Source organism: Berkeleyomyces rouxiae (genome assembly GCF_048999995.1).
Source record: "Berkeleyomyces rouxiae strain 22BRR77 chromosome Unknown BrBRR77_ptg000012l, whole genome shotgun sequence".
Taxonomy (NCBI): domain Eukaryota; kingdom Fungi; phylum Ascomycota; class Sordariomycetes; order Microascales; family Ceratocystidaceae; genus Berkeleyomyces; species Berkeleyomyces rouxiae.
In genome coordinates this window covers 2035361-2056458 of record NW_027396502.1, presented here as the reverse complement: position 1 = coordinate 2056458, position 21098 = coordinate 2035361, and the positions used below count along the sequence as shown (strand labels likewise).

At 50.8% G+C, this 21098-nt stretch overlaps 7 protein-coding genes across 7 annotated transcripts; 4 read left to right on the top strand and 3 right to left on the bottom strand.

Moving 5' to 3' along the window:
• Positions 1-1440: 1440 nt before the first annotated feature.
• Positions 1441-2752, top strand: BROUX77_007881 (uncharacterized protein; the record flags this gene model as incomplete). Its single annotated transcript, XM_073753023.1, has 5 exons — positions 1441-1486; positions 1632-1679; positions 2033-2288; positions 2435-2612; positions 2699-2752. The coding sequence occupies 5 exons, from the start codon at positions 1441-1443 to the stop codon at positions 2750-2752; spliced, it is 582 nt and encodes a 193-aa protein (XP_073602174.1).
• A 1103-nt stretch (positions 2753-3855) lies between these two features.
• Positions 3856-5216, bottom strand: BROUX77_007880 (uncharacterized protein; the record flags this gene model as incomplete). The annotated part of the gene is made up of 2 exons (XM_073753022.1): positions 3856-4253; positions 4331-5216. The coding sequence occupies 2 exons, from the start codon at positions 5214-5216 to the stop codon at positions 3856-3858; spliced, it is 1284 nt and encodes a 427-aa protein (XP_073602173.1).
• A 1927-nt stretch (positions 5217-7143) lies between these two features.
• BROUX77_007879 (uncharacterized protein) lies at positions 7144-8952 on the top strand (the record flags this gene model as incomplete). Its single annotated transcript, XM_073753021.1, has 3 exons — positions 7144-7441; positions 7742-8273; positions 8337-8952. The coding sequence occupies 3 exons, from the start codon at positions 7144-7146 to the stop codon at positions 8950-8952; spliced, it is 1446 nt and encodes a 481-aa protein (XP_073602172.1).
• Positions 8953-9855: 903 nt separating this feature from the next.
• On the top strand, positions 9856-11133 carry BROUX77_007878 (uncharacterized protein; the record flags this gene model as incomplete). Its single annotated transcript, XM_073753020.1, has 1 exon — positions 9856-11133. One exon carries the CDS (start codon positions 9856-9858, stop codon positions 11131-11133), a length of 1278 nt encoding a protein of 425 aa, XP_073602171.1.
• Positions 11134-14126: 2993 nt separating this feature from the next.
• BROUX77_007877 (uncharacterized protein) lies at positions 14127-16554 on the top strand (the record flags this gene model as incomplete). Its single annotated transcript, XM_073753019.1, has 2 exons — positions 14127-14367; positions 14480-16554. 2 exons carry the CDS (start codon positions 14127-14129, stop codon positions 16552-16554), a joined length of 2316 nt encoding a protein of 771 aa, XP_073602170.1.
• A 443-nt stretch (positions 16555-16997) lies between these two features.
• Positions 16998-19039, bottom strand: BROUX77_007876 (uncharacterized protein; the record flags this gene model as incomplete). The annotated part of the gene is made up of 2 exons (XM_073753018.1): positions 16998-18865; positions 18967-19039. The coding sequence occupies 2 exons, from the start codon at positions 19037-19039 to the stop codon at positions 16998-17000; spliced, it is 1941 nt and encodes a 646-aa protein (XP_073602169.1).
• Positions 19040-19398: 359 nt separating this feature from the next.
• Positions 19399-20272, bottom strand: BROUX77_007875 (uncharacterized protein; the record flags this gene model as incomplete). The annotated part of the gene is made up of 3 exons (XM_073753016.1): positions 19399-19659; positions 19726-20098; positions 20157-20272. 3 exons carry the CDS (start codon positions 20270-20272, stop codon positions 19399-19401), a joined length of 750 nt encoding a protein of 249 aa, XP_073602168.1.
• Positions 20273-21098: the final 826 nt, after the last annotated feature.

Here is a 21098-nt window from a genome sequence, read left to right as displayed (position 1 = left end):
GCATCCCAACGGTTGCTTGCAGTGTCGTGGCCAAGTCTTCTTCAAGCTGGAGCGCTAGACTACATTGTACATACTACAACCAACTTCCCAATGTTTCACACATTGCTGGCCTAGTTTTAGCACGGACTTGTGGCTTCCCTCTGTCTGATGTTCCATTCTCGGATGCGCAAAGCGCTGCTTCGGGTTTCTTTGCCAAACCGCTGCACAGCACATATGTATTCACTCCCCCCTTATCATCCATCACACACACATATGTATGTATGTACATATGTACGAAAACCATACATAAAGTAGACAATGTGCAAGCACCCAGGTGCTTGAACTTATCTTTGGACCTGCGCGCAGATCAACAAATCCTCTCACTCTCACAGCTTTCACACCTCACTCCGCACTTTTCACTTCTCGCTGTCTGCCTGATCTCAATCCATCGGGGGCTCTAGGCTTCCAATTCAACATCTGCCTTGCATACCACCCTATGCTGCATGAGAACAGCCTGCAGAGGACCGCCTTGGCATGACTTCTCACCAACTAGAGGAGCAAACCCCGGCACTCCGGAATTCGTGGAAGAAGCAACTAGTTAGTCCAAAGACAATCTTGACCACACCACCCCATTAGGAATCAAGGGAGCCTGTCAAGACATGTATAACTGCCTGTACACAGACACAGACACTTCTGTCATTGCCATTCATTGCCTTATGGCCCATGTGCCAAGATTTTAAGGCCGTTCGTCTGTCTGTCTTGTTTCTTTTCTTGACCTCCGGACACACTCGTCACAGAACAATCATCATCACATCGCGATTTGGGTCTAAACAACAATGCATACTTGTCCTTAGCGCTAACCTCCATCTTTTAAGGATACAACCACGAAAAATCATCTCTCGAGCCTCTCCTTTGGCCCGTGCGTCAGGCCGGCGTGCTCTTTTGGGACATGGCAAATGCCCTCTATCAAATAAAGGGGCTGTCTTATACTTCCAAATAGCGTTTTGGCAAAATTCAGAACTCGGAGGAGGCGCGAACTAGGGAGGTCAAGACCTTGCAGCTAATCCCAAAGAGTGTTTGATATCGATAAAGCTCAAACCTAAAAGCCAAATCCCTGAATGCTTTGAAATCCTCGACAAAGACCCATATTTCCTCCGCCACAAAAGCCACGCCACACCTGACTAATCTGGTCACGCGGGTGCCACACTTTTGGAACCTTTCTTGTGGATCCTCAAGCCCTATGCCAAAAAAAAATCATAATTGTGCGGGAGAATCCCGGTAGATTCTGTGATACTCACTAAGCGTGAGTTGCCGCACACAACCAAACACCCCACACTTCTTTCTACTTGCCCTAGAACTTTTCCAACCGCACAAGAAGAAATTGTCGTGACCTTCCGACTGCCATCTTGACGATACATCCCCAATTATCCCAACTTTACGGCCAAGTATAGGACAGTCAGGATGAAGTACATTCATTCGGAAGAGATTCTCAGCATCCCTGAGGGGGGTACGTTATTTTCATATTCCAACTCGTCACGAGCCCGAATTTCTATCGAATCGCCAGTTACCCAAATCAAAACGGTGCATCACGAAATTGAAGCTCGGCTTACGACCCCTAAAAATAACTGCAGTTGGCTAACATTTTCCTATAGTCAAGGTGAACATCAAGTCCAGAATCGTCACCGTCGAGGGTCCCAGAGGTATGCGAACGCCATTTAAATCCACACATCAAATATGCACCAAATCGCCACCAAAATGATTATCGTCTATTTGCATTTGTCAAAGACAAGACCGACAACTCGAGGAACTTTTTTTCAACCAAAAAACCTGGACAAGTCCATTTCAACCTCTCAATAAATGGAACACAGGCGGGGAAAACTACGACTCCGAGCTTCTTTTTCCCGTGAGATAGAATATCGTGTCGCCTGTCTACGGTCCAAACTTGTCGATTTGCGAAGAACAAGAGCCCCACCAAACCTCCAGTCTTCTCGCTGTATCAACCTTCACCCGCAATAGTTCCAATCTCTAATTCGAGTTTTTCTTCTGTCTTTAGGCAAGCTGGTTAAGGATCTGAGCCACATTGCTGTCTCTTTCACCGTCCCCAAGCCCAAGACCATTGCCATCGAGATCCACCACGGCAACAGAAAAAATGTGGCTGCCCTCCGGACTGTCCGCACCCTGATCAACAACCTGATCATTGGTGTGACCAAGGGCTACAAGTACAAGATGCGCTACGTCTACGCCCATTTCCCCATCAACGTCAACATCGAGAAGAACTCCGAGACCGACCAGTACGAGGTTGAGATCAGGTAAGCAAAATCACCCGCCTTTATATCCCGCAATGCTACCTTCCCGGCCCCTCGGATGGGTAGTGTTTCTTCTCTCTGTAGCTAAAATGCTGGGCTCAATTCCAACTTTCAGCTGGCCAAACCTCTAACATTTATTGCCCCCCCAGAAACTTCATTGGCGAGAAGATCGTCCGCCGCATCGTCATGCGCCCCGGCGTCGACGTCGAGGTCTCCAAGGCCCAGAAGGATGAGCTGGTTCTGACCGGTAACTCCCTGGAGAACGTCTCCCAGTCCGCTGCCGACATCCAGCAGATCTGCCGTGTCCGCAACAAGGATATCAGAAAGGTAAGAGCATTGTTACTGAAAGCCGACATTCTTGAGGCATCCTAACTGTGTATATGTTTCCTCTTGCTAACCAAAAATCTTTTTAGTTCCTTGACGGTCTGTACGTTTCCGAGAAGGGCAACATCGTTGATGAAGAGTAATTTCGCGGTCAAATAGACTTCTGTTATTCTGCGTTTCCAAGCCTCTCGAAAGAGGCGGATGGCTCATTGCATGTACGGTAGTTCGGCGCTACCAAAAACCATGATCAGGACGGTGTTATCTCTTTTCCGGGCGACTCTTCTACAGGACAAAAAAAAGTTTCGTTAAATCCACATGATGATGATGGCTTTCCTTTGTTTGGGCAAGGCATGAATTCTGTTGTTCTTCTTCATGGGGCCTGGCTGTCTCCGTTTAACTACCTGTGAACATGCACATCCGGGTGGTAGAAGAGACAAACGTGTATGAAGGAAGAAAAAGTAGGCGTGCATTGTACTTTGCTGTCGTTCACTCACAGCAATGGTTTGGAAAGACATGGTTAAAGGCTATGCTGATTCGGGTGTCTTGGATAACTACACAAAAAACGGTAAGGGTAACTAACATGACGATTATGGACTTTACGTTAGATATGTGGAATAACAATTACACGATGAACACCCACGCAAACCATGTTTTCTATCTAAGGGACGGACAATAATCGAAATGACAATACATCACCACATTTTCCAGTCGGCTGCGCCTGTTGAAAAAGAAACAATACAAAAAGCAATGAAGCGAAAACGGAGATTGAAATCGGCTCCTGGTAACACCAAGCCAAGCAGCAAAAATCAACCCAAAAAGAAGACACCCGATAGCGCATGAATCGAAAGTGGGGGAAGGATGGGGCCAACAAAAAAATCGGAATAGTACAGCTGTATGTGTCGATGGAGGCGGTGAAGGGGAGATGAAAGGACGTTTGTACATGATGAGGAGGAGTCAGGCGTAGAAAATGTAGAAAAGAGAGGGGGAAAATGGAAAACACCAAGCCAGACCAAATAAAAGCAAAGAGCGCAATGAAGCCGTGATAAAATGAAACAAAAACGGGAGTAAATTTCCCCAGGCCAGGAGGAAAGAGAGCAGGTCGTTAGATCGGAGCACTCATGAGATAAGGTCAGGAATAAATGAGCCCAGCCAGCTGGAAAGCCTAAGCCAGGGCACACACTAGTTGTAGGTCTGCGGAGGGGCTTTTTTTTGTGTGGCCGCTTGTCCAAGTCGTAAGCCCAAGCTTTTAGCTACGGCTACGATGGCTCCGGCTCCGGCTCCGGCTAGGGCGACTGTTGGCCTGGCTGCGACTGTGGCTGCGGCTATAGGCTGCGCGACTGCGGCTCGGGCTACGGCTGCGGCTGCTACCGGAGCTGTGGCTCGAGCCCTGGCTGTAGCTGCGACTGCGACTATGGCTGTGGGCGGCCTGGCTGTGCGCCATCGCCTGGCTGCGGCTCTGGCTGCGGCTACGGCGCGTGCTGTGTGTGCGCTGGCTGTTGTGCGATCGGCCCGTCTGCTGTGTTCGGCTGGTGCTGCGCGTCACGCGCGTGCCGTGGCTGGTGCCACTGACGCCGCTGCGGCTGGCTGTCGGTGCGCCCGAGCGCGAGTGCGAACGACGCGAGCGGCCGGGGGAGCTGTAGCTGGCTGTGAGGCGGTGTTTAGTGTTAGCAACGCAGAGGTTTATTACAGGTAGTGGAGGTTATAGTAGGGCGGTGACTTACTGTCGCTTTCGAAGCGCCCTGAGTTGTACATGGATTCCGAGCTGCGGCGGGCCTTCTTGTCCTTCTTCATGTTCAGCATAGCCAGCATCGTGCCGGCAACAGCCCCCAGACCAAGCCAACCGCCACGGCTCTTCTTCTCGCGGGGCGGCTTCTCGCCGTGCCAGCTATCACGTCTGCCGTGTCTGCGGCCAGCACCAGCAGCCATGGCGGTGTGACCACCCTGGGAGTAGTAGTCAGACTCGGAGACGGATTCGTATTGCTCAACAACTTCAATGTTGCTGTTGCTGCCGCTGCCGCTATGGTTGCTGCTACGGCGGCCAAAGATAGAGGCCCATAGGCCGCGCGCAATACAGAAGAAGCAGAGAGCGCCCAGGATGGCAATTCCAATCAAAGTTCCAAAGACGATGCCAACAATTCCACCGGCACTAATAGAGCCGCCGCCGTCATCATCGTCGTCGTCGTCTTCGTTGCTTTCGTCGCTGCCGTTGGTTGAGGTAGCAGTGGAAGTAGCAGTAGCTGTCGGGCGGAAAGGAGCAATGTACTCGGTGGTCACGACACCGTTTACGGTAGTTATCATGGTCTTGCCGCTGCCGTTCCCACCGACAATGCCCGTCAAAACACTCGGGTCAGAAGAGTCCTTGGCAACACATTGGCCCTCGACAGCACAGGACTGCCATGAAGCGCAACAGATGGTGCCGCAGGAAGTCTCGCCTTCATTCTGAGGCACGCAGGCAGTGCCTGTAGGAACGGCGCTTCCGACACCTGTCGCAATTCCGGTTACAACGACATCATCTGGTATGGCAACGGGTGTCGGTGCAGCGAGAATCGAGGGCGCACATCCGAGTATAGCAGCCAGAGCCAGTCTAGCGGTGGCGTTAAGCCGCATGTCTAGAAACTTAGGGTAGCGTTATGCAAAGTGTGTCGAGAGGGACGGAATATAATGGTAGCTGGAATGGAAGGTCTTGAGTCTGTGGTAGAAGGAATAGTTCCGGGCTGAGGAATACACGAGAAGGTATCGCCGGAAAGAATGTGAGAGAGGCCTGACCAGAAACACCTGGATACGAAGGAAAGAAAAAAGAAGGGAAAAAGATGGCCGCAACAGAGCCGAGGGCTTTCTAGAGGTTTTGTTGGTCCAGACAGGTCTTCTTGATATGCAGGTGCAACCCAGCGCAATGCAGCCAGAAAGCAGGTCTTTTTTGGTGAGGGCCACAGAGGGCAGCGCAGAAAAGTCAGAGTGCTAAATGCTGGCTGGTCTTGGGTGCGGTGCTATGGCAACGGATCCAGGAAGGGGGGATTTTCGCAGTCGAGGGGTGTAAGTCGAGATGGGCCAGACTTCGGGGCAAGATCACGCCAAGTCCAAGTACAAGTGCACAAGTAGAGCCAGCGCGTATTTTGTTTCCTGTAGAACAGTGCAGAGGCGACCAAGAAGATGAGATGGCAAAAAAACCAGTCGGACACCTGAACGAAGACGCGCGGGGGAGATGCTTCTTCTTCTTTATGCTGCGCATCCTCGTAGTCCAGACGCTTGCTCTTCTATCCCAGCCCCTCAGATTACAAAACTCCATCTGCCTGGTTGTGGACCTACAGCCACACCTAGGAAAAAGAGAAAGCCAGCCTTTTTTTTTTCTTCGCGATCACGGATCCAGATGTCCAGGAGCGCGCGAACAATGGGCTGCCCCGTGTTTCTCCTTGGCGTATAACGCGTGAGTCCCCTGCAAAAGTCACGACGCGGACAGGCCAGTTAAATTGAAACGACCCCTCACCCTTCCTCGACTCTAATTCGAACTCGCCCATGGCCTGGGCTGGGATCCGCGTTTGCCTTTGTTCCGCATTGTTTGCTGGGCAACCGGAGCCAACGGCCGACCGAGGCCTTGGTGGCGGGCGTCTGCGAAAGAAAAAAGACGTTAGTAAGCGGCGATGCCAGGAAGTCATGATGCTAGCCCACCAGCATCACCTCACCTCCCCCGGCAAAGTCCGCTATCCCCATCCATTTATGCCCTGCTCCATGACGCATCCCATCACGGCGTTTTCTCTTGAAACCTGTTCTCTACACCTCTCTATTTCTTCTCTTGTCTTTGTCGCTGCCTGCAGGCATCCACCAATTCACCACATCATTCTGCATCTTAGCCGGCCGCCCTTGGTTTCTCTTGCAGGATAGCCGCCATTGCTTAGGGTCTGAGGCCGGGGCTGTATGTATGTATGTACCTGTGCTAGGTACCAAACTCAAACTTTATCAAGCATTGGCTGAACTCATCGAGGCTGGTTGAGGCTGATGATCCAGTAGTGGGCCTGCATGGCCTGGGCTGCTGAGCTTTGGCCTTGAAATGCTCATTGGCGAGCATCAAAACGAACAATTCCTCTCAGCACAATACCATCTCAGTCGCACTGTAGTGTGGCATGTCATTAACCCTTACGAAAGTTACACAGCAAGCTAATCTAACTAGTTAAATCAAGCTCCACTCGGGTTTTCACAGCCTTGTTCCTCTAGCTTAGCCTCCCAACTATCAATCATATCATTCCTCGTGCGTCATAATAACTACATTTCTTCGCCTCCGGTCTCTTTTGCGCCTCGTGCCTGTACATGCTTTGCTATTTCCTGCCTGTGCATGTCTGTCAGCCTTGCCCTAACACCGTTCTTCTTCGTCAAAACTGCATCGCACTGAGCTCAATTGCCCGCTCGCATCTCCTGTTGCGCCTTTAATAGCCTCGCGGGTGATTCCTTCAGCCAGCTCCCCATTGATAACGAGAGAATAATCCGCCCACGACAACAATCCCCTCCCGCTTGCAACGTGCAATCGCCACACACAATCGCCATGCTCATCGATCCGGCTGCCTATCTGGGGACCCTCCAGAACAACATCCGACAGCGCCCTATTGCCTGGGACGGCGCCGTCCGAGCGGGTTCCATCACCGATGTTCAGCTGGCTAAAATCCGCGCTATTTCAAGCACCCAAAAGCCCGATGACCGCCGGAAAGCCGTGCAGAACGACCTGGGCGGCTTCTCCGAGCTTTTCCTTGGTGCCGCCGGCCAGCCCAGCTCTCTAGAATCTGCCGCCAAGCATGCCAACATCATCCAGCATCTGCTGGTTCTGTTTGGCGATCTTTTGGAGCGTAAGTGGTGCTGCCTTCTTGCTGGAGAAAAAAAGTGACGGAACTTTGCGTCCTGGAGGTTGAACACTATGCATTATTTTTTCTGGCCTTTCGCCGTATGCGCGTCTTCGTGGACTTTGGCAGCTTGCCTAGTTAATAATGAAGCCTCTTGGATATTGCAGCTCTAGAAAACCTTCCTCCAGAGCTATCGTCATTAAATGTCGCAACCAGACAGACACCTTCCCCCCACAAAGCGCAAAGAAATTTAACAACAAAAAGTTTGATGCACTACACACTGCTAACTTGAGAACCTCGAATTAGTCGTCCCCAACTTTGCCACAGCGCTTTTTGAATCCGGAAACCCTTGTTCTACGCTTCTCAATCTTCTCGCGCACTCTAACAGCTCGGAAGACACCATCCCACTATTGGCCTCGACCGTTCTGACCAACATAATTGCTGCGACCCGCGACCAATCGGCCGCCACTCTCCAAGATGCCCTCCCTGTCCTCCTCACATACCTCTCTGGCCTAGCCAAGAGCCAAGACTCTGGCCTCCAGTCCGTTGCCGTGCAACAGTACTCGGCGCTACTCTATGGCCAGGCTCCTCGTCGGGAGTTCTGGGCGCATCGCAGCGAAACTGTTGAGCCGCTAGTCAAGATCCTGCGCACGGCAGCTGGTGTCGGTAGCAATGGCAACTCGTCCGCCAGCATGTGGAGCGGCGTTTCTAGTGGTCGCTCGGCCGGTGCTGATGGCTTCATCAATGGAGGTGTTGGTCTCCAGCTTCTCTACCACGTTCTCCTGGTTCTTTGGCAACTTAGTTTCGAAGCCGGAGAAATCGGCGATGAACTTGATGAGTAAGTTCCTTTTGTATACGCCTCGTTTTTTGTCGATTGCCTCAGACTAACAGTTTTATCCAGCGAGTATGACATCATAGTACTTTACACCCAACTTCTCAAGGTCTCCCCTAAGGAAAAGACCACCCGGCTCCTCATTGCCACCTTGAACAATCTCCTCGAAAAAAACCCCAAGTCTCTGTTGCCCATTGCTGTTCTTGCTCGCCTGCCAGCCCAAGTTGAAACCATGGTCAGTCGTCACATGACCGACTCTGATCTGGTCGAGGACATTACAAACCTCAAGGAAATGTTGGAGGAGTATAGCAAGAACAAGACCACCTTTGATGAGTACATGGCCGAGGTGCAGTCTGGCCATCTTCGCTGGTCGCCGCCTCACCGCAACACAGTTTTCTGGGCCGAAAATGCCCGGCGCATTCTGGAGCATAACCAGGGTGAGATTGTGAGCAAGTTGGCTGAGATCATGAAGAAGCCGTGGGATAACGACAAGCAAGTTCTGGCCATTGCCTGCAACGACATTGGCTTCTTGGTCAAAGAGGTGCCAGAAAAGAGACACCAGCTGGAAAAGCTGGGCATTAAGACGCGCATCATGGAGTTGATGGGCGAAGCCAACGAGACTGTGCGGTGGGAAAGTTTGAGGGCTCTGGGAGGCTGGTTGAAATACAGCTTCGACTCTAAATAGGAAATGTCGCGTTGCTGCTCACAATGACAGAGAGACGGCGCTGTCTCATAGAAAGTGGTTGACATTTGAATTTCCAACTACTTTTTTTCTTTTTTTTGCTACATTTATTGGAAGGGTGATCGCATTACATTTCTTTTGAATTCTCTTTCTCCCCCCCCATCTCTGCGTGTTTTTTTGTGTGTTAAGTATGTAGTCGTGAGGGGAAAATAGAAAGAAACACAGTGCTTGCTCATTTAGTTTTCCGTGGAAAGCCCACACCTGGTGTTGACCTTGGTGATAAGCCTATTTGGGCTTATCGTGAAAGCTTGATTTTTGTGGACCAGGAAACCTTTGGACGACGAACGACTGGGGGACATCAAAAATGCGCATGCTGGCGGAAACCAGACGTCTTCAAGGCACATCCAGGAAGCATTTTTTTCTATGCCGGTCTGTCTTTGCATCTTTCTGCATGCCGCCAATGTTCAATTACAATCTTGTCCTGCGTAGTTGGTTTTTACTAAAATACAACCACCAAGTTCAGTTGTTGTTGGAGTGTCCCCACTCTTAAGGTAACTCTTTAGCCGGACCCCACTTCAAGCCCGCCTAGGCTTCCTTCCGGCTTCGGGCATGTGGCAGGCAGAACAAAGCCGCGGAAAGGCTCCTTGAGCTTGACTGGTTCGGCTTGTTACATGTGGGAGAGACTCCCATTTGTTATCTTGCATCCCGATAATTTGAGAAAGAGATTTATTTTCTAGAACAGGTATATCCTGAGATCAAGTCTTGTTGTTTTTAACAGGCGCCTCTCAACAATTACTTTCCTTTTCCCCTCCGGAATTCTTCGTTTAAACTGCTCTCTCTCCGCTAACCCGGCCACCCCTGTCCTTCAATTAAACCCTGAACCAACACTCTGCTATCCTCTTCACGATGGCTTCAACTCTGGCCCGCCGGGCTGTTGCTGTTCCAAGACTGCAGGCCAGATTCTCGTCGTCGTCAAGCGATGCGCTGGGCAAGACTCCGCTGTATGATTTCCATGTGGCCCAAGGCGCCAAGATGGTTCCGTTTGGCGGATTCCACATGCCCATCCAGTACAGCTCAGTTGGCCTCGTTGAGTCGCACAAATTTACGCGCTCGCACGCCTCGTTGTTCGACGTATCGCACATGGTGCAGCACATCTTTGAGGGACCTAGCGCTGCGCCCTTTCTCGAAAAGGTCACACCCGCCGACGTGTCGGGACTGGCACCCTTCCAGAGCCGACTAAGCACGCTGCTGTGGCCCGAGACGGGCGGCATCGTCGACGACACCATCATCACGCGTATTGGCGACGAAAAATTCCATGTTGTGACGAATGCCGGATGCCGCGAAAAGGACCTCAAGTACTTTGACGAGCAGCTAGCGACCAGTGGTGTGCCCGTGTCCAAGGACACTTGGCGTGTTGAAAACAACGGCGGCCTGGTAGCGCTGCAGGGTCCCAAGGCCGCGGAGATCCTCAAAGCCGTGCTGGCCACAGACATCGACCTATCCACATTTTACTTTGGCAGTGTGGTTTTTGCCCAGCTGCGCCTGCCAGATGGCAAGACTAGTCGCACAGTGCAGATTGCTCGTGGTGGTTACACGGGCGAGGACGGCTTTGAAATCTCGACCTTTATTCCCGCCGGAGAATCGGGTGATGCCGCCGCTGAGCTGACAGCCATGGTCGAGGCGCTCATGATCGCAGGCGGTGAGAACCTGAAGCTGGCGGGTCTCGGCGCACGCGACACTCTGCGGTTGGAGGCCGGCATGTGTCTGTACGGTCATGACTTGAATGACACTACTACGCCGGTCGAAGCATCCTTGTCGTGGGTTATTCCACCGGCGCGGCGCGCGACTGGCGGCTTCCATGGCGCCGATATGATTCTGGCTCAGCTGAAGCCCAAGAGCAAGGGCGGAAGAGGTGTAGATAGACGCCGTGTGGGTTTCCTGATTGACGGGCCAGCGCCGGCGCGCGAGGGCGCGATTATCCAGGATAAGAATGGGGAAAAGATCGGTGTGGTCACCAGTGGCTCGCCTTCGCCTTCGTTAGGGAAGAACATTGCCATGGGCTACATCAAGGACGGTCTCCACAAGGCGGGGACTGATGTCGATGTGGTGATTCGCAACAAGACCCGAGCGGCCAAGGTATCCAAAATGCCCTTTGTCCAAACGAGTTACTGGAAGGGCGAGTAAAAGATGCTCTTTACGATGAGGAACTCATGTGGGAGACGGGAATGAATTGCCGGAATAACAGGCAGCAATAGGCTTCTGTTCTAAAACGAACTGATGGTGTGGGATATTGAGCAAATAGTCTTTTAGTATTCACAGAAACGCCAGTAGAATCCCTGCTACAAGTAACCAAGGATGAGAAGATACACGATGGAGGCTCAACCCGCTTTATCAAACATACAGAAAACTAGAGACAGCATCATTGGAGACTAGCTGCTGGTGCTAGGCCGCTCTTTCAACAGGATCGACATGTGCTAAAAGAAGAGCATAGATGCAATACAGAACAACAGTTATGGTGTACTTGCGTACTGAAGCAGAGGGACCTGAGACAAAATGAAAGACTCGTGAAAATGATGTTGACATGTTCAAGGAGCCTGTGATGCCATCCGAGATATTTGCTGTGGTCACAGGATGGCGCAGCTTTGATCATTGGGATCCATCGTGACGCCTGCTGGCGTCATGGGAACATTCACTAGTCCTCCCTGAAAGATGTCACAGGCGCATAGATGGAAAAGAAAAGAAAAGAGAAACCCCCGTGAAGTTGGAGTAAGTTTTTCTGGTAGAGCAGCCATACTAGATTCTACGGTATGCATTTCACATCAAGGCAGGAAGATGTAGCCACGATCTACATGGGGTGCCACTAAGGTAACGAAACATGGCACCCCTCAAACAAGGGGCAGAGGAGAGTTTTATCTTGCATTCACTCAGAGACCAGACAACGCAGGATGATGATGTAATTGTCCAGAGACACCCCAATTGGATTGAGAGGGGGCTCGTCAAAGTGTTGCTTGGAGAGAAAAAAGGAAGAAGGAAAGAAGAGAGTTTTTTTTGCTGTGCAGGGATATTTATAGCGAGGGAATTGTGGGGTGGTATTCACGTGTCGGTTCGAAGCGAGTCAGGGTTACACTGGCGGAAAATGCAAACTGAGGGTTAAGACGAAGGACAGGCTTGCCTTGAAGAAAAATTTGTAAATTCCAATCTACTCGAACTGGATACAAACCAATGACGTCAACTATCACATGGCCTAATTTTAGATTTCTTGGAGACCCCATTAGCTTTATTTTTTTCTCGGGTTCTGGTTTCTCCCATGCCACATCTTGGTGTTCTCTAGCATCTCTAAGACAGCAATGCAGTGTATGTACGCGCATGAAGGGCTACACGCTACGTGCCTCTTAGGGTTATTATCCTCACGACTGTTTGCACACAGTTGTTGCAAATGACGTCAAGCCGCATTCCCGCCACAATGCCGAAGACAAAGGAGAAGAACAAAAAGTGCCAGACAGTGAGGACGCTATGCAGATATTTTCATTTCTTTTTTTGGCCAACTGATCTTCTCGAACACTGCCGCAGACCAAAGCGCAGAACCTAGACCTGACTTGACAGGGTACGAAATTCAAATGGAACAGTAGTCGGCCAATCAGCCAAGCCAGCTAGCCAAAGCCCATCAGGGTTCTTTGAGACTTGGGGGGACTTTACCTGGGGATCCTCCCGCTAGCCATCACACATCGAAAATCATGGGGTCAGAATATTTGTGCTGGTATTTGGCTTTTCTTTGACTGCGGGGGAGGGGACAAGAGGACGGAGAGCTTCCCATATGAGGAGAAAGGAGAGAGGAGCGGGGGTCGTCTTCGCAGCTGATGCGTCCGTCAGAAGATGAGAGAATTGGTGACATTGTGATTCTGTAGCAGTTGGCAGTCTCGTGGTGATGGCTGGCAATGTATTATATTCACGTGTAAGCATCAATGCTTTTGATTGGCTGGCGTGAGACACATGCTGATATAGATTCTAAATCAGCCTTATAGCTTCACCGGACTGACTGCCAGACTGACGCTGCAGGTGATAAGTCCAGCATCATCCATTCCAGCCGCCCGCCAAAAGGCAGCAGACAGCATGCATGATGTACATATGTATGTATGTACCAGTATACAAGGAGACAGAAATGAGGGGTGCTGTAAATGGGAGCTAGACGGGGTTCTTGAAACTCACTATGACAGAAAAATACCAGCGCGATTTTTGCACTGGGCAGGGCATCATGGCCCGAGAAACGACGGCTCCGGGCTCCATGACTCGGGCGGGATTGTGGCCTGTGCTTTTTATATTTCGTAGGTTTGCATTGTACATGCACGTAGGGACATGGTAGTACGAAGACGTGGCTACTCACACGTATAAAGGAGATTCTATAGCCAGTACAAACTGGACTTTGGCCAAAGCTGCTCATTGTGTTTTCTACGGCTCGGTCTCAGCTACGTGCCATTTATCACCCATCTGCTTTGCCTTTATTTGGCACTCTGTCCGTCTATTCACGTCACGCCACGCCACGCCACGCCACGCTACGCTCTGCCTCAGCTCCCTCACCTAGCGGCTGTCTTTCTATAGGCCAGTACTGGTAACGATCTTCACTGGGCTCTCGACAGAGGCTGATAGCCCCTGTAATACCCTGCAAGAGAGCTGCAAGACCACTGCAAATCCCCTAAAAAAGCCGTCGTAGCGCTTTAGCTCCAGCGCACCCTGGGCTTTTTCCCGACTTGGTCAGCACGCGTTCCTTCCCTTGTTGACTTGGCTTGCGACTGAGCAAAGCGGGCGCACAAAGTTTGTCCCAATTCTCGCCAAACAAAATTTTATTGTTCTCTTCATTTCATCCGCTGCATCATCTTCACTCGCCTCTTCTCGGATTTGTTGCTGTCTCAGAACTTTAATCAACCCGCCGACTATCTAATTGCGCTGCTTGTGTGAAGCTGCCCCAAACCCGCAAACAACTCATAGCCCGGTCCCTTTCTCTCTCTCCCCTACACGGCGCGCCTATTAGTTATACTTCCATATATCACCTCTTATACCGCCACCTTTGGAACTCCAGTCCTGCATATTCTTCTCTTCTTTTCCATCCGCATCTTTGTCTTACTTCTGTTTGAATTGCTGCCATCTGTACGACCGCCCATACTCACACCGTTCGTGACGCTATGCAGTCTCAGTCTCGGCCGCGTTTCTGGCCTCGCTCTCAATGGTTCCAGTCTTCGCTCGCAGCTCTGCTCTTGAGCCAACAAGCTTCAGCACTAGCCATTGGCAAAACGCCGTTCAATCCTGAAGCTCGCCAGATCCAACACGTGCTGCCTCTCAACGATGCTGCTCGTCAAACCCTTCAAGAAAGCGGCTCTGGCCCTGCTGCCTCAAAGCTCCACGGTCGTTTCCTGCACATCACCGGTAAGTAGTGCAGTGCAACCTTGTCTCATGTCCTGACGGAACCTTTACCCATCACCGCTCAACTCTATTATCTGGTATTACACTGTGCTAACCAATCAAATTCTTCACGCAGACATGCATCCAGATACTTTCTACAAAGCCCACACCTCAACAGCCGAAGACATTGCCTGCCACCGTTCTTCTGGCTCCGCAGGTTATTACGGCGCTGAAAACTCCGACTGTGACTCTCCCATTCATCTGATCGACTCCGTCATGGCTTGGATTGATGAAAATATAAAAGACACTATTGACTTTGTTATTTGGACTGGTGATTCTGCTCGCCATGACAGTGATGAAGAGATTCCCCGAAACGCCTCCCAAGTCCTGGGCACAAACAAGCTCATGGTTAAAAAGGTCACCGAGCTGTTCAGTGACGACCAGGGAAAGCTCACTGTCCCAATCATCCCCAGCCTAGGAAACAACGATATCCTTCCTCACAACATTCTGATGCCGGCACCGAGCGAGTGGCTGCGCACATACACCGACGTGTGGGAAGCCTTTATTCCCGAATCGCAACGCCATTCCTTTGAGTTTGGTGGCTGGTTCTACGTCGAAGTTATCCCTAACAAGCTTGCCGTCTTTAGCGTGAACACTCTCTACTTGTTCGACCGCAATGCTGGTGTTGACGACTGCGTGAAGCCAACGGAGCCAGGTTTCATGCAAATGGAGTGGTTACGCATTCAGCTGACCCAGATGCGCGCTAGAGGTGTCAAGGCAATTCTCACTGGCCATGTGCCCCCAGCGCGCACTTCTGGCAAGCAAAATTGGGACGAGACATGCTGGCAAAAATACAACTTGTGGCTGGCGCAGTTCCGTGATGTCATTGTCGGCTCTATCTATGGCCACATGAACATTGATCACTTCCTTCTCCATGATACCAACGAAATTGACATTTTGCCTATGAGCGACGAGGCGCAAACTGTGGATTACGAGCCCACTCACGAGGCGGACGACCAGGGCGATGATGAAATCCTCCATGATGAAGCTGCTTCTATTTTTGCCTCTGCAAACTACCTGGTTGACTTGCGCAAACTGTGGTCCAAGCTTCCGGACCCCAAAGCTGTCCTCAGCTCGGAAGACTCGGAGGGCGAGTTCTCAGCGTCTGGAAAGAAGCCGTGGAAGGGCATCGGAAACAAGCACGCCGAGCGCTACCATTTGTCTCTTGTTTCGCCTAGCATAGTGCCCAACTACTTTCCTACTATCCGTGTGCTATCCTACAACACCGAGGGTCTCAACGGCCCACTCTGGCGCGATGTCGAAAACGTATTTGTCAACAAGGCGTCTTCTTCGTCCGATGACATTGATATTATGCGCCTACAAGCTTTGGAACAAGAGGTTGAGATTTCCAAGAAGAAGATGAACGACAAGAAGGGCAAAAAAGGCAAGAAGGGAAAGAAGGACAAGAAGCACAGAGATCCTCATCTCGTCATTCCTGAGCCTCCTGCTCGGGGCACTCCTCCTGGACCTGGCTACGAGATGCAGACTCTCTCATGGCTCGGTTATGTGCAGTACTATGCCAATCTTACCCAGCTTAACAACAACATCAAGTCGTCAACTCCCGAGAAGAAGAAGCCAGCTAGGGGTAATGCTTTGGAGCTCCGATCGATTCTAGAAGCTGAAACTGAGCCTAAAGACGATTTTGAACTTGATGAGAACGACGAAGTCGATCAAACCAAGTGGCGCGAGGGTCCCCACAAGAATAAGAAGCTGCACAAAAATCCCAAGCATCTACCGTTCAAGTTTGAGGTCGAGTACAGCACATTTACCGATAAAGTATATAAGCTTAAGGACCTGACTGTTAAGAGCTACGTCAAGCTTGCCTATCGTCTCGCCAAGCACAAGCCTAACAAGGGCAAAAAGTCTTCGGATCCTTTGTCAGAAAGTGAGCATGACGACGAGTCTGTGCTGCAGTTCTCGGCCGCCGACTCACCAGAGTCGATCTACCAGCGCATGACCGAGGGTGAAGGTGAAGTAGATGAGACGGTTGTCGACCAAGATGACTATGAAGACGACCGCGATGCGCTGGGCAAGGGCAGCAAGCGGAAAAAGTCAAAGAAAAACAGCAAGAAGAACAAGGTGTGGAGGCAGTTCTTGGAATACGCTTTTGTCAAAACGCTTGACAAGAAAAAGATTGACGGCTTGGATTAACGAATTTTTTATGCCTTGTTTTCTTGGATCGGGGTTGGGTTTCTTTTCATTTTTTTTTCTTGGATCTTCTTTTGGTGTTCTGGATTACATAGCATAGTGTTTGTTCACCTGCATGCGGTTTTGTTTAATGATTGATCTCCTTTGACATAGCTAACCGGCTGTTATATTGTGTCATATACTATGACGTAGCGTAGTCCATAAGCGAGCGCTGGTCTTTTTCTTCTTTCACCTTATCTGCTCAATCAAGTCAATGTCAACCACCGAGCATGTCACTACAAATTACCAAGGCAAACACGACACAAAATGAAGTATTCGAAAAGCTGCTAAGATGCATGATATTGATTAGCGAAGATATTGAGAGGCGGTGTGGAAATGAATATCGTGATATTGATAGCTAGAGCTGGACTGAAAATCAACTGTGGTACTTTTCAACGTGACTTTTCTTAATCCGAGAAACCATTCCACTCTTCCTCATCATCACTCTCCTCCTCATCCTGCATCTCGTCGTCTTCGCCATCGCCTTCACTCTCGCTGTCATCGACCTCTTCCACATCATAAGTTCCCGAAATGTCCCATCGGTCGCCCTGCGCGCTGCGCGACACATACTTGACAAACTTGAGCGCGCCGCCATCGCGTAGCACAATAGACATCTTGTTCCACGCGGCCGGCTGAAAGAACAGGATGTTGTCGTCGTCCGAGCTAGTCTTGTACACGGCTGCGTCGGCGTCGGTATCATCGTCGCCAGCCATGTATACTTCGTGGCCGCCGACGTCAGGCTTCTCTTTGTCATCTTCGGTAGCCTGCTTACCAGCCTTCCCGGCATCCTCCATGTCTTCGTCTTCATCCTCGTCGTCCTCGTCTTCGTCCGCACCCCAGCCTTTGGTGGGCGTGAAGCCCAGGTTGACTTCTAGCCGGGGCTTGCCCTCGTAGCTTGTAGCCAGTGTGTAGTCTAGGCCGCGTCTGAAGCGGCGGGCAATCATATGTTGCGTCTTGAGCGTCGTGCCGGTGACGAGCTGGAGCCATCTGTGGAATTGCTTGCTAGACAGGAACACGTCTAGTAGTTCTGTGATGGGCGACATGGTGTCTTCCTTGCTCTTTCCCTTTCCCTTGCCATTGCTCTTACTCTGTTTCTTGGATTTACTGGTGCCAGTGGTTTGGTATAGGAAGCGGTGCTTGTGTGGCGGCCGGGCAACCTTCCATTCACTGCTAGCTTCGATATCTTTGTACGTGCCAGGCAGTGATTGCTTCTCCGCAGCCTCTACATGCGCGCGCAAGGCGGCGGCAAAACGTGGTGCTAGCATATCACCAATCGTGATGGTGCTGTTTTCCTTGAAGTGATCTTTCATTTGCCCAATCATGTCAGGCGTCAAATACATAGGCGCAAGGTACTTGAGCAGGAACTCAAGATCCTCTTCTTCCCAATCACCAAGACCTGCCTGGTCCACTGCTGTTGGCGTCACTACTGGAGCATCGTATTGGTCTGGGTTTCCCTGCAGCTGCATCAAACCACTGCGCTCCTGCAGCTTTTCCTCGGCGCCAGCCACGAAGCCCTCCTCACCCTGCTGCGGGATATGGAACCAGCCACTGATAGCCATGCGCACACGACCGCCCTGTTTCTTTAACTCAGCGGTGCTCTCGGCATGGTACACCTCCTCAACGTCGTGGAAGCTCTCGCCGGGCTGCACGGCAAAGAACGACAGCTGGTTCCATGCCGGTGGGATAATCTTGGAAACGTCTGGCTGCGGCGTGCGAGCCACCTGACCGTCCGCAGCGTTCTTGGTCTCGGTGACAGGGAACAGGCGTAGTGCACCACCCCATGAAGGTTCCCACGGCGTATCGGGGTCGGTCAAGTATAAAATGTAACTGACCTTGCGGCTGCCAATAACATCGTCATGACACAGTAGGAAGCAGCCGGGTGTGTAGATGTTGATGGCCATGTCAGTCTTTTTGCCACTAAGCGGGCCACATCCTGTGATGTGCGAGACGTAGTTGCGAAAGGACTCGGAGTACAGGCTGTCGCGCAGCTTCAGCAACGATGGCAGCTTGGCCAGAGCTTCAGGCTCGAGGCCGTCCAGGTTGGCCAGATCGCCCGACTGGTGAATCTTGTAAATATCGGTCTCCTTGGGCGTGAATGACACGTTTTCACGGATCTCACTGCGCACATTCCTTAGGAGGGAGTCGTCGACAAGCTCGTGAATTACAGCATGCTTGTAAGGCGATGATGTCGCATACTGACTGGTGTAGCTATCGAGAACTTTTGACTCGAAAAGGCCTTTGCGGAAGCGCTTCTGGGCTTCGTCGTGGGAGAGAGCTTTGCGAATACGTCAGTACGGACCGCTAACATCAAATATCAATTGGCTGATGGGCTCCAGCGCATGGCAGATACCAAGGCCTAATATATTCGGGCCTTACCAGTGGAAACAGAACGCTTCTTAGTCGCACTCTTAGCTGCAGACTTTTCCGCCCTGCGCTTGCTAGGAGCCATGGTCGATTAGATGGTCAATGGATAGTTCTAGTAGGAGATAGATCAACAGTGCAGTTTTGTATAAAATTTCTGCGGCGCAAACAAAGTAGACGACGTTTATGCCAGTAACAAGCAAAGCGTCATCGGACCACCATCAGGCCATCCGTCTCAATTTCTACTTTTTTAATGGGGTCAAGTCTTATCGCTTATCGGCCCCACTAACCACCACTAGCTGTAGAATCACCAACGGCGACAAAGTTCACACCATGATCAGTCAGAAAAAAAGAAGAGTGCTTAAAATGAACAAGTTATCATAAGCTTTCGTGGAAACTAGAAATAAATAGGACGTGAGGCGCATGGCTAGTGAAAGGACATCTCACTTAGTTCAACCGCTTCGACACGGCGTCACGCAGCAGTGCAATCACTTCGGCCGGATCCTTTGCGCCAAACACGGCGCTACCGGCAACAATGACGTTGGCGCCAGCTTCGGCAGCCTGGTCAATGGTCCCAGGGCCAAGGCCTCCATCAACCTCAATGTTCAGCTCGGGATATCTTTCACGGATGGCCTGCACTTTGGGCAGTTCGGATGCCATGAATTTCTGACCGCCAAACCCGGGCTCAACCGTCATGATCAGGACCATCTAGAGCGGCTTTGTCAGAATTTATTTCCATCGTGGTTTTCTTGGATGGGATAGCAAGTAACTCACATCAGGGCGTTCGCTCTCATCGGGGTTCTCCAGAATCTCCCAAAGTACGTCGACTGGCGTAGCGGGTTTGAGGGCAATTCCGGCTAGTAGACCCTGCTCGTGGATGTATTTGATTAGGGCCTTGGGGGAAGTCTTCTCCTCAGTCGTGACCTCGGGTGCCTCGGCAGCCGAAGAGAATGCAGCTTCGTAGTGGAAGCAGTACAGATCGCAGCCGGCCTTCTTAAACTCCTTGACCCATTTCTTGGGCTCGGCAATCATCATGTGGCAGTCAAAGGTGCCCTTGCCGTGCTTTTCGGTTGGCGGCTTGACGTGCTTGCGGATCTTGGTGACCACCGGGGGGCCAAAGGTCAAGTTCGGCACAAAATGGCCGTCCCTAGCTGATCATTAGCATGTGCATCACTCGAGCAAAAGGCTACCAAACAACCGCTTACATGATATCAACATGGAGCCAGTCAGCTCCTTGCTCGATTGTGCGGGAGCAGTCAGCTCCCAAATCGGCAAAGTCCGCCGATAGAATAGAAGGGGCGATGATTGCGCTGGGTGCCATGGTGGAGGTGAGTTGCAAATATGTGTTAAAGTTGAACAAAAATAGGGTAATGGGGCTGTTTCTTATAGTTAATACAGAGCTTATCATGAAGCTCCTGTCATGCTATCCATAAATCGGACCCAAACCCCACCAACATTTTGATGGTGGGAAGGTATGTGAAAATGCAACTTGAAGTACGTGTGAACTTGTGGGACACGAGTCATGAAAGTGTGGAACTTGGCTTCCGTGATGTGCATGGATGAAGAGGTATATCAGCCATACTTAACTGCGGGAAGTGTGAAAGGCCTACTTGCAGATTTATACCACGAAAACATTCGCTTGTTTTGACAGTAGCTGCACATTAAATAGACATTGAACAACCGGGTTGTTATCCACGCTCAAGCCTCCTCTTAGGTAAGGCATGATAAGGGTTATTCGTACTTTGTTAGCTTTCATGCACGTGACACACTTACTCAAATTAACACAGGGTGTCTCAGCTAAAAACGTACATGGTCAAGCTGCGACACACTCTAAGCGCGTCGAAATTTCACGATGAAAAATCGCATCAAACAATGAGCCAATTGAGAACCATCACCAACCTGAACCACCGCCAAAACTACAGCCTTGCGTCAATCTGCAAAAGCCAACTCTACGATTCTTTTTACTGTGATTGCTTCTATTACTTTGCGCTTCTGTCGTATCTACCGAAACCTTCACGCGAGCTAGCGTCGCTTTAGAATCTTCAACCAACGGTCTTCCTCTTTGTTCACAAGGGACAGTGTTGCTCTTCGAAGCCTCGTTTTCTTTCTCTTTGCGCGCTATTACCGACACAACGAAACCCCCCTCA